The 14,487-nt window shown below is 40.5% G+C and overlaps 2 protein-coding genes across 5 annotated transcripts in view; both read right to left on the bottom strand.

Moving 5' to 3' along the window:
- Nucleotides 1-4,554, bottom strand: part of LOC131300340 (uncharacterized) — a 36,759-nt gene extending 32,205 nt beyond the window's left edge. For 2 of the 4 annotated variants that reach the window (XM_058326119.1, XM_058326118.1), the window contains exon 1: nt 3,990-4,554. In XM_058326119.1, coding sequence (XP_058182102.1) covers nt 3,990-4,319 — 330 coding nt within the window. In that variant the 5' untranslated portion in view covers nt 4,320-4,554. The remainder of the gene's footprint in view (nt 1-3,989) is intronic. The other 2 variants (XM_058326117.1, XM_058326120.1) reach the window with 2 other exon arrangements.
- A 2,059-nt stretch (nt 4,555-6,613) lies between these two features.
- LOC131300339 (late embryogenesis abundant protein 1) lies at nt 6,614-8,019 on the bottom strand. Its single transcript, XM_058326116.1, has 3 exons — nt 7,743-8,019; nt 7,528-7,650; nt 6,614-7,034 (listed from the first exon to the last, which is right to left on the bottom strand). The coding sequence occupies exons 1-3, from the start codon at nt 7,788-7,790 to the stop codon at nt 6,945-6,947; spliced, it is 261 nt and encodes an 86-aa protein (XP_058182099.1). The 5' UTR covers nt 7,791-8,019; the 3' UTR covers nt 6,614-6,944.
- Nucleotides 8,020-14,487: the final 6,468 nt, after the last annotated feature.

Here is a 14,487-nt window from a genome sequence, read left to right as displayed (position 1 = left end):
TAATTTTCTCGCTTTCTGTTACTGTGGCTCTACAATTTCCTGTGAAGCACCTATTGCCAATTTGAATAGCCACATAGGTTACATTTAGTATGATTTGACTTCAATGTCTTCGAACCCTCCACCTACCATAAAAACCAAATCCATTTGTAGTACCTAGAGATATTATGTCTATCAATCTGTCTCTCCCATTCTCCCGGTTGACCATTCATCTTATTTAAGCGGTTCCTTGGTTAATACCAGACACTCATCTTCGCTCGCTCTCTTCTTTACTGGTTGCCTGCAAGCCTATTTCCTAACGATGGACATCCTCAATGAGAATCGTCATATTTAGCGGATCGAGGCGGCAGGTCTCACCACACAGTGATCAGCTAGTTTGATTATGGCGACATACCGTGGTACCCATTGCGGTGCACTTGTATTGTTGGGAGTCACCACTTGGTTTTAGGAACCAAGAAACCGGACAGAGATTCTGGAATCGGGAGCCAAAGGTACGGTGAAGGAAAGGTGTTAGGCACCTCTCTCCCCCCAGCCCCAAAGAACTAGCCCATACTCATTCAACATGAAGCCTTTCACTGTTTAACTTGATTCCACACATAAATTGATTTTAAGCCTCTAAACAAGTAATAAGGTGATCAGAACATAAAGTAAATCACACAGGACAGAGCAAACAATAGTATACAACAGAAAGCAAAACTGTCCCAGCAGATGGATCTGGCGGCCAAAGAATCGATCTATTGGCCACCAAATCATGCTGGTTTAATGTACCAGTCGGAACATCGAAGTGTCAACCAGTGTTCTTCCTCATGCCAAAACAGAAATATTACAAGTGCTGAAACAAGGGCTAGAAAGCGATTAAACAATCCGAAGGCCTTGTGGCCTTCCCACCTTGATCCCTCAGAGGTTGGATCACTCGATTGGAGGTTGATTGAGGTAATTGATTCACAAAACCCCAAGAACTATGTGGGTTCTTTAGGGGTTTGCTCTCTTGGGTGTGGCTGCTCACGGTGAGTTACGCTTTTGTAGAGGATGTATGAGTGGAGACTTTTGCAGAGTATCAAGGTTGGAGACGATTGAATTGTGTCATGAATTCCGGAACCCTAGGGCTCCTTTATATAGAGCTTGATGAGATAATCGACCGAATCAAATTAATTCAATTAATTAGAGTAATTTCAAGCATGAAACTATGTCTCTAAGAGTCCTCGTTGTGTCCACCAAGCCAGCCGATAGATCGTGAAGAGTTTGAGGTTGAATCGAACATGACGCAGAACTTCCAGAAACTCAGGAAAATCGATGTGGCGGTCGGTGGAACGATATACCAGCTGAGGGATTGATCTCTCTGGGAGGTTTGGGCTGAAAAATTCCACGGGGGAAAGATTTAAACGGTGGCCGACAGATCAATTTGTTGGCCTGCGCATCCTGGAAATAGGATTCAAGGCTATTTAGGCTTTCTGGCTCTGGATTGGGTTCACAAAGGCTCACAAAGCTCTTTGGGCTTACGTGAAGTCAACCCAACAATTAAAACCCACTTATCATTGGGATCGTCCCAAGGAGGGACCTAAAACATCTGTCGAACCAAATTGGTACTGCTACTATGAGAAATTTTTGCTATCAAAAGGGAATTCGGAATATCGATCCGGAAGATCATCACTTCACTGAAATGGCCAGTTACTTGACATCATTTTTTCCGTAGATTTATACACTTTTCGTCGTCCGTCTCTATTTTCTCTTGGACACAATACATACGCACATTTATATAGCGAGATACTATTGTGTTTTTCAATCGAGACTAAAACTGACATCTTCGGGTCTCAGATTCATATATTCATCTTTGATTCCGTCTCTATTTTCTTTTGAAGCAGAGCTTCTTCAAGGATCAGAACGAAAGTCTTAGAGTGGATAGATGCAATCACTACTCTCGGAATCATGAGAATTCATATACGAAAGTTGATCGTAGATCTTTATGTAACCAACACAAATTAGAATTGGAGCACTCTAATGACTGCAATCGATTCTTATCCTATAATGAGCTTAAATTAAATTAAAGCCCTTCAACATTAGAATGTGCCATAGGAAAGTCCCAACTAGTATATGAGTTAATCATGGCTTCTTCGTCTTCTGCCATGTGATTCTCCTGTCCAAATGATTTTAACAAAAAAGTCACTGCCTAATCATTTTGGACCCAATTCTAGGCCAACAAAAATCATGTGGCCTCCAAGGACATACACAGGATTTCGAGATTGGTCGGGCTAACATTCAAAAAAATTATAAAATATAAAAGACGAACTTAATTTTGCCAATACAAATTGTAAAAGTACTACCAAAAGATTATGATATATTTTGTATTAACTTATTCAACTAATAAGATATCCTCATCTATCATTATAATTACATAAACCTTGTGCATCCCTATGTAACATTTTGAAAAGCAAAATAGGATTACAAATAATTAACACTTATGGTTAAAATACCATTATTTTTTCTACAACTCTTGGTTGGGCAGGTTTCTGATCATTCAAAATGATGTTAGGCGGGTGACCTTATGTAACTTCAACATTCTTGCAATAAAACTACTACTATAATCCAAGTAGAAATTTGAAACGTGGGTAGGGCGGACTAGCCTCCTTTTTGGAAGTGTAAAGAAACATCATGTTTGTGTAAAGTAGTAAACTATCGTTTGAAACATAATGAATAGTTAACAAAATAAAGCGTTCTTTATCCTATTCTTCCCTCGTTTCCAGCAAAAAGCCAAATCTGAAGAGAAGGAACCAACAATGAATCCATTCAATACAACCCCAAGGGTTGGCCTTGTGGTCAAGTACTAAGCCAACTTGGGGGTTTGGTCTCTCCTAAAATCACAGGTTCGAAACTTTTCGGGTGCTATCCAGGGGCAGCTACACCATCATATGAGGGGATTTGCTTCCAAAAAATGCACTAAAAAGTTTATTTTTGACATATAAATTAGATTTTCTCTAGCATTGTCGGCACTAGATCACTCGTGCGGAGTTAAAATAAATAAGAGTTAAAATAAATAAGAATTCTAAAATCAAACACACAAACACTTGTAGTGCATACCCAACAACAATGTGAGTGTGTTTAAGTGTTTAGCGTCCACAATGTGAGTGTGTGTTTAGGTGTTTGCGTGTGTTTGGATGGTATACACTACAAGTGCTTGTGGATGTGCAGCAGTAATAATGTTGTAAACTATTTGAAAGTCCAATTAAATTTGGATAACTAAATAATATAGCCAAATCAAACTCAGCTCCCCAATAAATTTTGGAACCTAAAAAATAGATTGGTAAACAAATTAATGGGATCTATATATACATTTTCGTTTTCCTTATAACATATCTCACCAAGTTAGAGTTTATGTTTCGCATAGAGCTTTTCGTCATATATGTTATGTATTTGTTGGGCCCAAAGTGCCTCCGGATTTGGTTACACAATGCCACTCCCTAGAACCGCTCTAAAAACATGCATGCGGGTGCAATGTCAAATGCCATAAAAGACTTAATTGAAGCCCTCTCTACGACCAATTGGTTTTAGGAGAGATGGTAGAAAAGCAGTTCAACAAGTGATATTGAGCCAAAAAGTCAAGGGAGCGTCTTCGTGAGGGAGGGATTGTTGGGCCCGCAGTGCCCCACGGATTTGGTTACACAATGCCACCCCTTGCGATCGCTCTAAAAACAGACTTGAGGGTGCGATGTCAAATGACATGAAAAACTTAATTAAAGCCCTTCCTACCACCAATTGATTTAGGAGAGTGAGAGATGGTGGAAAAGCGATCCAACAGTATTTTTGTCACCGCTGCATAAAATCCTAGAGCCGCCCCGGTGCTATCAACTTAAGGTCAGTCCATACAGGACTTTGTTCCGGCTTTAACTGGACACCCAGGATTGGGGCGTAAGTTGGCCCATACACCATGAGTTATCAAAACAAAAACCTCTTCAAAAAATCAAAACAAAATCCAATCCATTCAGCAATCGACTCACCGGTGGTGTTGCATAGGCTTCAAAAGCAAACCCGGCAAGAATAACGGCCAGATTGATGTCGAAAGGAGGACGTTCGGTCTCGCTCTTCTCCTCCTGAATCTGGAGCGAAACGTTCTCCGCCTCGGCATTCGTCTTGCTTCGGCAGCAGATAGGGCACAATCCATCCCTGCCTATCCTTGTTCTTGAACTCCAAACCCTGACTTTCTCGGTAAATGACGAATTCCTTGGATAGGGGACCGAGCTAGGGTTTTGACGGCAGGGGAGTTTGGGAGTGGGGCTACAATAGTTGCAGAATTGTGTGTAATTTTGGTGGGTTTGCAGAGCGGCCATGGATGAGAGAGAGAGTAGAGAGTGGACACTGGGGAGTGGCAGTTGTGTAATTTTTGTGGGATATGGAAGAGAGAGAGAGAGAGAGAATTTAGAGATACGATTTGGTGGTTAAGAACTGATCTTCTGGAGTCTTATCGTGCCGTACACGTAATTGGAAGACGAAGCTCCGAGAATTTTGGTGATTAACGGTCGTATTTGAAAACGACCAAAATTCGAATTTCTGGTTTTTACTCCTTAAGAACACTGTTGCTACCGACATAGGAGTAGATTGTACTGTATTTTGTATGCACACGGATGTACGTAGATACGTTCGTTGCATATGAATATTACGAGGTGCACGTGCGGGCTACACCTATCTTACACCACTGATTGGGAGATGCTGTCAAGCATTTGTGTTTAGTAGCGGTGATGAGTCATCTCGGCAATCGATAGTTTGAATCTTCATCGAGCAATAGACGGTTAAGATCTGTATGCACTTAAATTCAATTCGAGCCGTTTGTGAGAAAATGAACAACCGGATACCGCCTGACACCCACTTGGCACCGGAATGCTTAGCAGCATCCCCGGTTCCATACGACTGCAATTGCGTTTGTGTTTGAATTTGGCAATTGCGTTTGTGTTTGAATTTGTGTTCCAACATCCGTGTTCAAACCACCTTTATTCCTATTATATGTAGGGATGGTTATATGCAATCCATATATCTTAAGCTACTAGCAATAGCAGTAGTGAATTCCTGACTTTTGTACAGTGGGGGCCTATAAAAAAATTTCCTCATCGGGATGAATACCACAAATTCTACCAAGTAAAATTATACAACCAAGAAAACAATTTCTATTTTGTTTAGGTTTCTTTAATTTGAAAATTTTGATTCATAACTTGAAATTTTTTGGTTTGTTAACTAGATTGACCACAAGCTAATCAATAGAATAATTCGTTTCAACTCAAATGGTACGCGAAAACCCTAGATTGATCCCCTATATTTTATTCGATCATTCTTCTTTTTTCACCCAAGTCAATGGGATTGTATGAGAAATTTCATTCAAGGTTCTTAAATATATTATTCATTAACTCCTTGAATTGATGGGATCAATTGATTTCACAACGTTACACTTTGTGTTATCACTATATTGGAGTTTTTGTATTGAAACTTTGTATCGATACCACCAAATAAGAAACATGAATTCATTATGATTTTCGATGGCTGCAAAAAATCTAAACGAAAACTCCAAACCAAATTACAACACCCAAATCATACCTTAAAATCCAAAACTCCACAAAAAGTGAAAACAAACGGAAGGGAGAAACCGAAGCAAAACCGAAAGACCGACACCAAACCTAACAACATGCACAATAAGCCTTGGAAACCAAACATAGGAAGCTAAAATTCCAAAGAGATAGAAGCATTGTCCTCCCAATCAGAAAATTCTCCCTCTTCTAAACTCCGCGTGCTTCTTCAAAGCATTCTCCCTATCTGCAATTTTCTCTTCTTTCATTTCAACCAATTTCTTCAAATTAAAGTTTCTCCCTCGATCCTACGAGTTTAATTCCCCAATCGAGCGCCAAAATCCAAAGTCATACTAGCATTTTTGGAAACCAACTGTCCTTTCTTTTTGGTCCTCCCTCCAAATGAAAAGGAGAAGAAAATGAGCGTGTTTATATTTTCAGAAAGTCTACGCACACAGCTCAACATTCATTGCTCCCTTCACCGCTCTCAATCTCACCGTCTGGATTTTTAAAAATAGTGCTTTTCCCTAGAAGAGTTTTTTTTTTAAATCTGGACCATTAATTGCCGAAACAGACGGTGAGATGTTGAGCAGTAAATATAGAACGCGCAATGGACGTAGCATGGATGGAAAAAATGAATTCATGTAATTATGTAACTCTTAATTCTTCTTTGTTTACCCTAACCGTTCTACTTCAAATTTCATTAGCTCCATTACCTGTGAGTTATCTTCTCCTCGTATAAAAGTTAAACAACTATTTACCATCTTGAATTGCTATTGTCTCATATTCTCTTAAAAAAATAATAATAATTTTGCTACTGTCTCATATTTAACATTTGTTTTGTCGCATTTCCCAACTCCATCTTCAATGATGGAGCAACTTGATGTTTGGATCTTCAATTTGTCTGAAAAAAGCAAAAAATATGGGGAAAATAAAATTACTTTTTATCTACTCATCATTCTTTTTATCTTCCTAACTAAACAAAAGAAATTTCTAAATGGCTTAAGATGGGAAACATGTCAAAAATCACATAACTTCACCTATATATTTAAGAAATTAAAACAGAGCGATAAAAGAAGAAATATAATCGAAATTCTTGAATTGCAATAGTACTTCTGCATCGATTACATTCAACCATTTTCACTATCCACCATTTACGCAGAAGGAAAACCCTAATAAAAACCCATTAAACCAAACCAAACCTAATATAACAGCACCCCAACTATAGGATTAATTCTGCATTATTAATTGCTAGAGAGCTATACAGCTTTTATTTCATGCCTAAGGAGAGTTTCCTTCACAGAAACCTCAATAATATAATAGAAAGAAAAAAAAATCATCCAAAGCTACTTCAAGACCTTCTCTCACACATGCATGATGTTATAGAGAGTGGAACTTTCTTCACTTCTTCTCATTCTTCTCATTCATTCCAAGAGTGCTCTTCACCCCATCAATGGCACCCTGTGCCATGTGCATCACTTGCTCTCCAGTCTGTGTAAGAATTGAAATTGGGATATTAAGCTTCAAAATCAAAGCAAAATCAACATATATACTATAGCGTTACTCTGAGTTCAATTTAATAGCTATGCGAATCCGTTTTCTCCATTGAATTTTGTTCAAGTTCATAATTTCCTGAAATAAAATCATGACATTAAAACCCCTAGGCGGAATGAGGATGAAGCGACTTTTCTAAAGAACAAAGGAAAGAGTAAAAAAGCAACTATAGTGGTCCGGTGATTAGTTCATCTAAGTAATATTTTTCAACGACACAAGGACACACCATCACATTTGTGTTTGTATTTTTACCATGTTTTTAGAGTAAACGATATTTACAAGCTACTAGTATCTTATAGCATTGTATGCATAACATTTATCACATTTGTATTTGTCGAGTGCCCCGTACAAATGATTCCAATGTCACCTAAGGCTCAGGGATTCATGCTTCCCTAAGTGATATTTTAGGATCGATGGGCCAGGTTAATACCTGTTGGATGAATCCGGCACTCTGTTCCTTCCCCTGCTGAGCCGACTCCTTGGAGTCAGCCATCTTGTCACAAGCCCTGTCCGCTGTGTTCTGGGCCGACTGCATCCACTCCTCGGTCTTGGCCTGCCCCACCACACAACGCGCAACAAGTTCAATAACACAAGGCTAAATCAGCCACAGTAAATACAAACACTGGTTGGATTCGCGAATATTACCTGAGTCTGGCCGTGGGTCTCGCCTGCGTTCCACTGGGCGCTCGACATCTTTCCTTGTGAAATGACAAAAAAGGGTCTCTGAATCTGATGTATTTCTTGGGTGATCTCAATGTTCTGCTCAAACTTATGATCTAATTGAATGCATGAGAGGGGCTATATATACAGATATATTAGTTTCTGTGAGTGAAAAGTGGAGTGAGAAATGGATGGGACAAATGGAATCAAGGGGTTGAGCGAGTATTGCTGTTTGTTTGACAAGATATTGGGCCACTGAAAAGGTCCTATGGTTGTGGGGCTGTGGCCCTTATACGATGGGTACGCATCTCCATGCATACATGGTGAGTGAATTAAGGGGGTAAACTTGTAATGATAGGAAAAATATTACCTGCTCTTTGAGCACCGCCACGTGATGCTCCAGAGGCTTCTATCACCACACATTAACGCGGACTTCGGAACTAAATGTATGAAGCCCTTACATTTGTGGTGGCATAGGCCCCTGGAGCACCATGCGATAGTCCAAGAGCAATGAATAATAATCACTTGTAAGCGTAACTTCTTTTCTTTTTGTGTTTTTTGTTAGAATTCTGCTACAGAAACCGACCGTGCGTATCGACGGCACGCAGGGCCTACTCCATATCCTGCACAGATGATCCGAGCCGTTCAATAATTTAAAAACAAATATGGACCCGTGAAAAATCAGCTCAATCCGATATGGGTAGGTGTTCGGTCCAATCTTTCTTTTTTTTCATTCAGATTTCGGATCCGTGAAAAAATGGAAGATTGGGTCGAGCACCAACACATATTCGATTGAGCTAATTTTTCACGGGCCCACTTGATTTTTTTTTTAAATTATTGAATGGCTCGAATCATCCGTGCAGGACCTGGAGTGAACCCTCCGTGCTGTCGATACGCATAGTCGGTCTCGCCTGGTCGGTTTTCATAGACTTTTCATTTTTGTTATCCATTTTCGATTTTTTAAAAGAACAAAACCTTGTGGACTGTTCTGAAAAAACTTTCCTCAAAGCACTTGTGTTTGGAACAACCCATTTTTCAAGAACCACCGAAAGATAGTTTTGGAAAACAAAAAGCACTTATGATTTGGTGATTATGTATGAGTACCCTGGTATGTGTTACAATTATATAGGAACACAATTTTGGACACAATAGTATTTGGAGCCGTTCGATGTATGTGTCCACACATGCATAAGAATAAGAACGGCTGTGCAAGCAATCATGTGCTCGGAGTTGTGTTTCCGGCATTAATCTTGGGAAATTCCTACAGAAATGAAACTTATTTTTCGGGTTTGTAAAATCCTTCTACAAATTTATTTTGCACCGTCATCCAAACTTTTTTTTTTACCGATTTTCGTTACGATCTAAAATTCTATAATCTACAATTAATCCATAATTTCAGAAATAATCGACTTCCCAACACCCCTAAATAGCCTTTAATCCTAAGCAGAGTCATCTCGAAACTCAAAATTGCAATCTTTTGAGCTCTAACGTGGATACAATAGGATATACTTTCTAGACAATCGTTGCTCTGGTGGTGTATGACCAGGGTGTTGCGGAAACTAAGGACCAAACCAAAAACACACAAAGAAACACACACACCCAATTGAACACAGAGACAACGGATTTACGTGGTTCCCCAAAATCGGGTACGTCCACGGGGGGGCAGCTGAATTATATTTAGGAGGAGGAGGATTACAAATCACTCTAACTCACACTCACTCACAGACTGATACAAATGCATACATATGCAGCTCTCAAACTCTCTCTGATTTTCCCACTCTCTGGTCTCTCACTCAAGAGAGATACACTTGCAGAAAACCAAAGGCCTTCAATTTATAGGCCATTCAAAGAATGGCTGTCATGCCATTTTCAACAAAGGCTGCTCTCAGCAGCCCATGTGGTTCAACAAAGGCTGCAGGCTGCTCTCAGCAGCCCATGTGGTTCAACAAAGGTTCAACAAAGGCTGCAGGCTGCTCTCAGCAGCCCATGTGGAGAATTATTGTCAATTATCAACAATCTCCACCTTGACGACAATTCTCCAAAAGTCCGATGCTGCCCCAAACACAATCCAAAAACAGAACAAACAGACTCTCTACAAACTCGAACAAACAAAGAGAGACAAGAGAGCAAACTATAGAAGCAAACAACAGTGCTCTCAAAACAGAACAAACAAACAGACTGACTGTAGATAACAGATGCTCTTAACAAATTCAGAATACCGGAACAAACCAACAGAAGAGCCAGATTTTCGAAGTCTTCGAGTAAACTTCAGAACAGATTCGGACAAGTCGCGCGACAACTCAAAAAATCCCGGCAACAGATTCATATACAAATTCAGATGCTTGACCCACATCAAGCCAAATGCTCAACCTCGATTGAGCCAGGCGCCCCAGAGGCGCATGCACCCCGAAGGTGCTTAACATTGAATCAGGTGGACTGAGCTTGAACCACCATCAAACTCACTCCCAATAACTTCAGCGGACAGATCTGCAGTAGATTCAAAATCAAATTCCCCAATAACGGTGGCAGCTCCACCTTCAGCTTTACTCCCTTCAAGGAAGTATAGGTTGTTGCGTCGGATGCCTCTCATCACAACCAGATTCTTTGAACTAATCTCGAGAGCTCCACCTTGCACAGAAATCACTAAACCTGTGGACTCTAAAGCTCCCAAAGAGATGAGATTTTGCTTCAGGTTCGGGACATACCGAACATCAGACAAAACAAATACAGATTCATCATACAAAAACAAGCTGATTTTACCTATCCCCATAGTCTTACAGGCATGGCCATTGCCCATAATAACTGAATCTCCATCCAACTCCTTGAAGCTGGAGAACAAGTCCTTGTTGGGACACATATGATAGGTACAACCAGAATCAAATATCCAGTTATCAGGATGGATAGCTAATGATGAACTGACAAGAGCAACATCTTCATCCTCCATAAAAATAATGTTGGCGTTGGAATCCTCTGTGTCCTTCACTTTCTTTAGTGTTGGACAATCTGCCTTCCAATGCCCTTTCTGACGACAATAGGCACATACATCTTTCGGAATGCGGAACTGAGGGGCTCCTCTCGATTGGGGCCGAGAGTTGCCTCTCACAATCAGAGCTTCAGTTGTCGTGTCCCTGTGAGTCTCCTTGTCTTTCCTGCGATACTCATTATTGATCAAAGCATTGGACACGATTTCAAACTTAATCTCTTCTTTACCATACAACAGAGTAGTGATCAGGTGATCATACTCATCAGGAAGAGAATTCAGCAGCAGCAGTGCCTTATCCTCGTCAAGGATATTGGCATCCAGATTCTGTAGATCAGCAAGTATCTTATTGAACTCATTTAAGTGTTCAATCATCGGGGTACCTGCACGGTGCTGGAAACGGAATAGCTTCTTCTTCAGGTAGAGGCGGTTCTCTACGCTTTTGGTCATGAACTTATCCTCGAGCTTTTTCCATAATTCTTTAGCCTTCGTCTCCTTCATAACAGAATACTTCTGATCTTTTGCAAGACACAAACGGATTGTGCCGCAAGCTTGGCGATTCAATCTATCCCAGTCTTTCTCCACCATATCATTGGGCTTATCCTATAATGCAATATCCAACTCTTGTTGGATCAATACATCCTTCACCTCGCACTGCCACATGCCAAAGTTATTGGTGCCATCGAATTTCTCCACCTCGAACTTGGCATTGGACACCGTTGTCCTCCGCATAGAGCCTATAGAGGGCTCGGTGACAACTTTTTCAGATGCTTCGGCCATCGGGACTCCTTAGGAAAAATCCCCGAAAAAGAACCGTCGCTCAGAAACGCTAATAGCGTTTATAGGCTGCGTTGAACTATAGCAGCAACTTTTGGAGAGGAATCACGCAAAACAAAGTGTACGGTTGGATCTGGGACGTCGAGATAGTCAAAAATTAACTACTCACACGCTGAAATCGGAATAAGAATGGCTCTGGAATCGCGAAAACAAAACGTAGTCGGCTGACTAGGTGCGGCTGACTGGACTGATCAAAACTAGCTGGTCAAAAAACGTCGAAGAGTAAATTGACCGGTCAAACGTCTTCTAATGAACCAACAAGCAGGTACAGGAAGCAGATTCAGCTTCTTCTTTAACCTTTGGACAAAGCGTGAACACACGCTAACTAGCCTTACACGCTCCACGATTGAACGGCGCGTGGGAGGTAGTTACTGCTCCGATTGAGATGGGTTTTACACCAATCTCTTCGTATCGACGATACGAACGGGATGAACAGATCAGATCAAGTTTTCAACCAGTTTCGAAAACCTGCAATTTCGGACAGAGAACAAAAAATGGCGGTGGTTTCGCAAGTTTTGGTTCCCTAGTGCTCTGATACCAATTGTTGCGGAAACTAAGGACCAAACCAAAAACACACAAAGAAACACACACACCCAATTGAACACAGAGACAACGGATTTACGTGGTTCCCCAAAATCGGGTACGTCCACGGGGGGGCAGCTGAATTATATTTAGGAGGAGGAGGATTACAAATCACTCTAACTCACACTCACTCACAGACTGATACAAATGCATACATATGCAGCTCTCAAACTCTCTCTGATTTTCCCACTCTCTGGTCTCTCACTCAAGAGAGATACACTTGCAGAAAACCAAAGGCCTTCAATTTATAGGCCATTCAAAGAATGGCTGTCATGCCATTTTCAACAAAGGCTGCTCTCAGCAGCCCATGTGGTTCAACAAAGGCTGCAGGCTGCTCTCAGCAGCCCATGTGGTTCAACAAAGGTTCAACAAAGGCTGCAGGCTGCTCTCAGCAGCCCATGTGGAGAATTATTGTCAATTATCAACACAGGGGACTGCTTGGCTGGTGGTGTATGACCAGGGGACCCTGCCAAGCAGTCACCGCATGACAACGGTGCCAAGCACAGTTGGATCGTCCATCTTTGCAATCAGGAAAAAGTTTATTTTTAATCCGGACCGCTCAAAACACGTTTGAATGGTCCAGATGTGTGTTTGGCAGCATCTCCCAATAATATAAGTTCAGTAGCTCAAAAGCTTGGCTGCATTCTTATGAATTTAACTTAAATCTGAGAATTTTATCCTTATTTGAATTTTTTTCGTATTTGTTAGTTTTGCGCTAAAAAATAGTCATTTCTCAAAATACTTGGGTAAAAGTAAAAAAAATCTACTTTTCCAATTCCTCTCGTCGAGACGAATCAATAACTCACATAAATTTGGCGCAAAACTAACAAATGCGAAAAAAATTCAAATAAGGACAAAATTCTCAGATTTAAGTTAAATTTAGTCAAAACAATTTTTTTTAATAACGAGTGGTCCTTTTTTCTTTTTCTTTTTTTTAACTTTAGTCCTCAAAACTCAGAAGTTAAGCCTAATAAAAACTTATCCACGCGGTAAAATTGGTCCCGAGCATTCTTCTCTTCACATTCAAATAAAGCTGCACGCATAAGAACTTAGCCAATCACTCGTGACTCGTAAATTAGCACCGACAGAAATCTCGTGCAGTGATCGTGAATCTACTCGTAAATTAGCAGTGACAGAAATCTCGTGTAGTGATTGTGAATCTTTTAGCGGGACATTATCAAAGTGCCCATTTCCCATATTGTTATGAAGTGGAGCATTCTGGAGTTGTAAACATCACTATCATCTCTAAGAACTCCTTTTAGCTGTTACCCAGCATTACCCGGCAACTCGGTAGACGTTACCCGGCAACTTAATTGCCATTACCTAGTAACTTTTTAGCTGTTACCCGCATCTATAAGAGCCCCATTTGATGAGAGCAAAGAGAACTAAGGATGACCACACATAAGGGGAGAACACAAGAAGCAACTAGAAAGCATTGAAAAGAATCAGAAAAACAACTTAACTCACAAGATCAACTAGCTAGGGTCACAGGTCCGCAAGAAAAGTAGTGTAAAAGCTGGGGTTTTCAAAGTTGCCCGTGAACACACCAGACGATTTTCATCCAAGGGAAATATAGGATAAAGATAAGACTTTCAATTGGAGTGAATTGCGATTCATCAACCATTCGGACCTCTGGCCGTTAAACAGCTATCCGACGCACTGAAGGGCAAAAAAGACGTAAAGTGATGAACTGATGAATGATGGTGATTGCTATCAGGATTATACACGTCCCGAAAATTCATGCAACGAAGCTATTATTCATCTGTACAAGGAACGTCTTGGCTCCACTGGGAAATCCAACAAAAAGAGAAAGAAAATCAAGATCTTAGCCGGTGAAGAGACAGGATTTCGCTTATCCCCACGCGGATAGACCTCTTGTAATCTCAATGACGAGAAAACCAGTGAACAGCATAGTACTAGAAAACCTGTTGCACAATTAGGTAGATTTCTAGCAGAAGAGAGATGCTGATGGAATATACATCGGAACGAACAATTCTACCGACCATGGGAAAAGGTGTTTTTTCACACCTTCCTTTCATGTCCATTAATAGTCTCTTTTGAAATTGTTAACATAAATTGTCACTACAAGAAATAAACCAGGAATTGTCCTATAACACGATAAACGACAGCAACCAAAGTTTCGTGTGTGTAACATGCACGAAATCCACCCATGATAATAGATAATGTGATACAAATCTTTCCACAAACGTGCACCCAAATCCCAGTATAGAACTAACACATTGTGTTGCAAGTCCTAATATCGCATTTGATGAACACCAAAGACTCTCCAAGTCGAAAATCTTAGAATAGATAGGGAGAGGCAGAACTGTA

This window comes from Rhododendron vialii, chromosome 9a (genome assembly GCF_030253575.1).
Source record: "Rhododendron vialii isolate Sample 1 chromosome 9a, ASM3025357v1".
Taxonomy (NCBI): domain Eukaryota; kingdom Viridiplantae; phylum Streptophyta; class Magnoliopsida; order Ericales; family Ericaceae; genus Rhododendron; species Rhododendron vialii.
The sequence above is the reverse complement of the archived record's forward strand: the minus strand, read 5'-3'. Positions and strand labels throughout refer to the sequence as shown.

Excerpts from the sequence above, each read along its gene's own strand:
- LOC131300339 (XM_058326116.1), bottom strand. The coding sequence starts at position 7,790 with ATGTCGAGCGCCCAGTGGAACGCAGGCGAGACCCACGGCCAGACTCAG. Across the intron at positions 7,651-7,742 it reads AGACCCACGGCCAGACTCAG|GCCAAGACCGAGGAGTGGAT; the intron begins GTAATATTCGCG and ends GTGGTGGGGCAG. Across the intron at positions 7,035-7,527 it reads GTGCCGGATTCATCCAACAG|ACTGGAGAGCAAGTGATGCA; the intron begins GTATTAACCTGG and ends ATTCTTACACAG.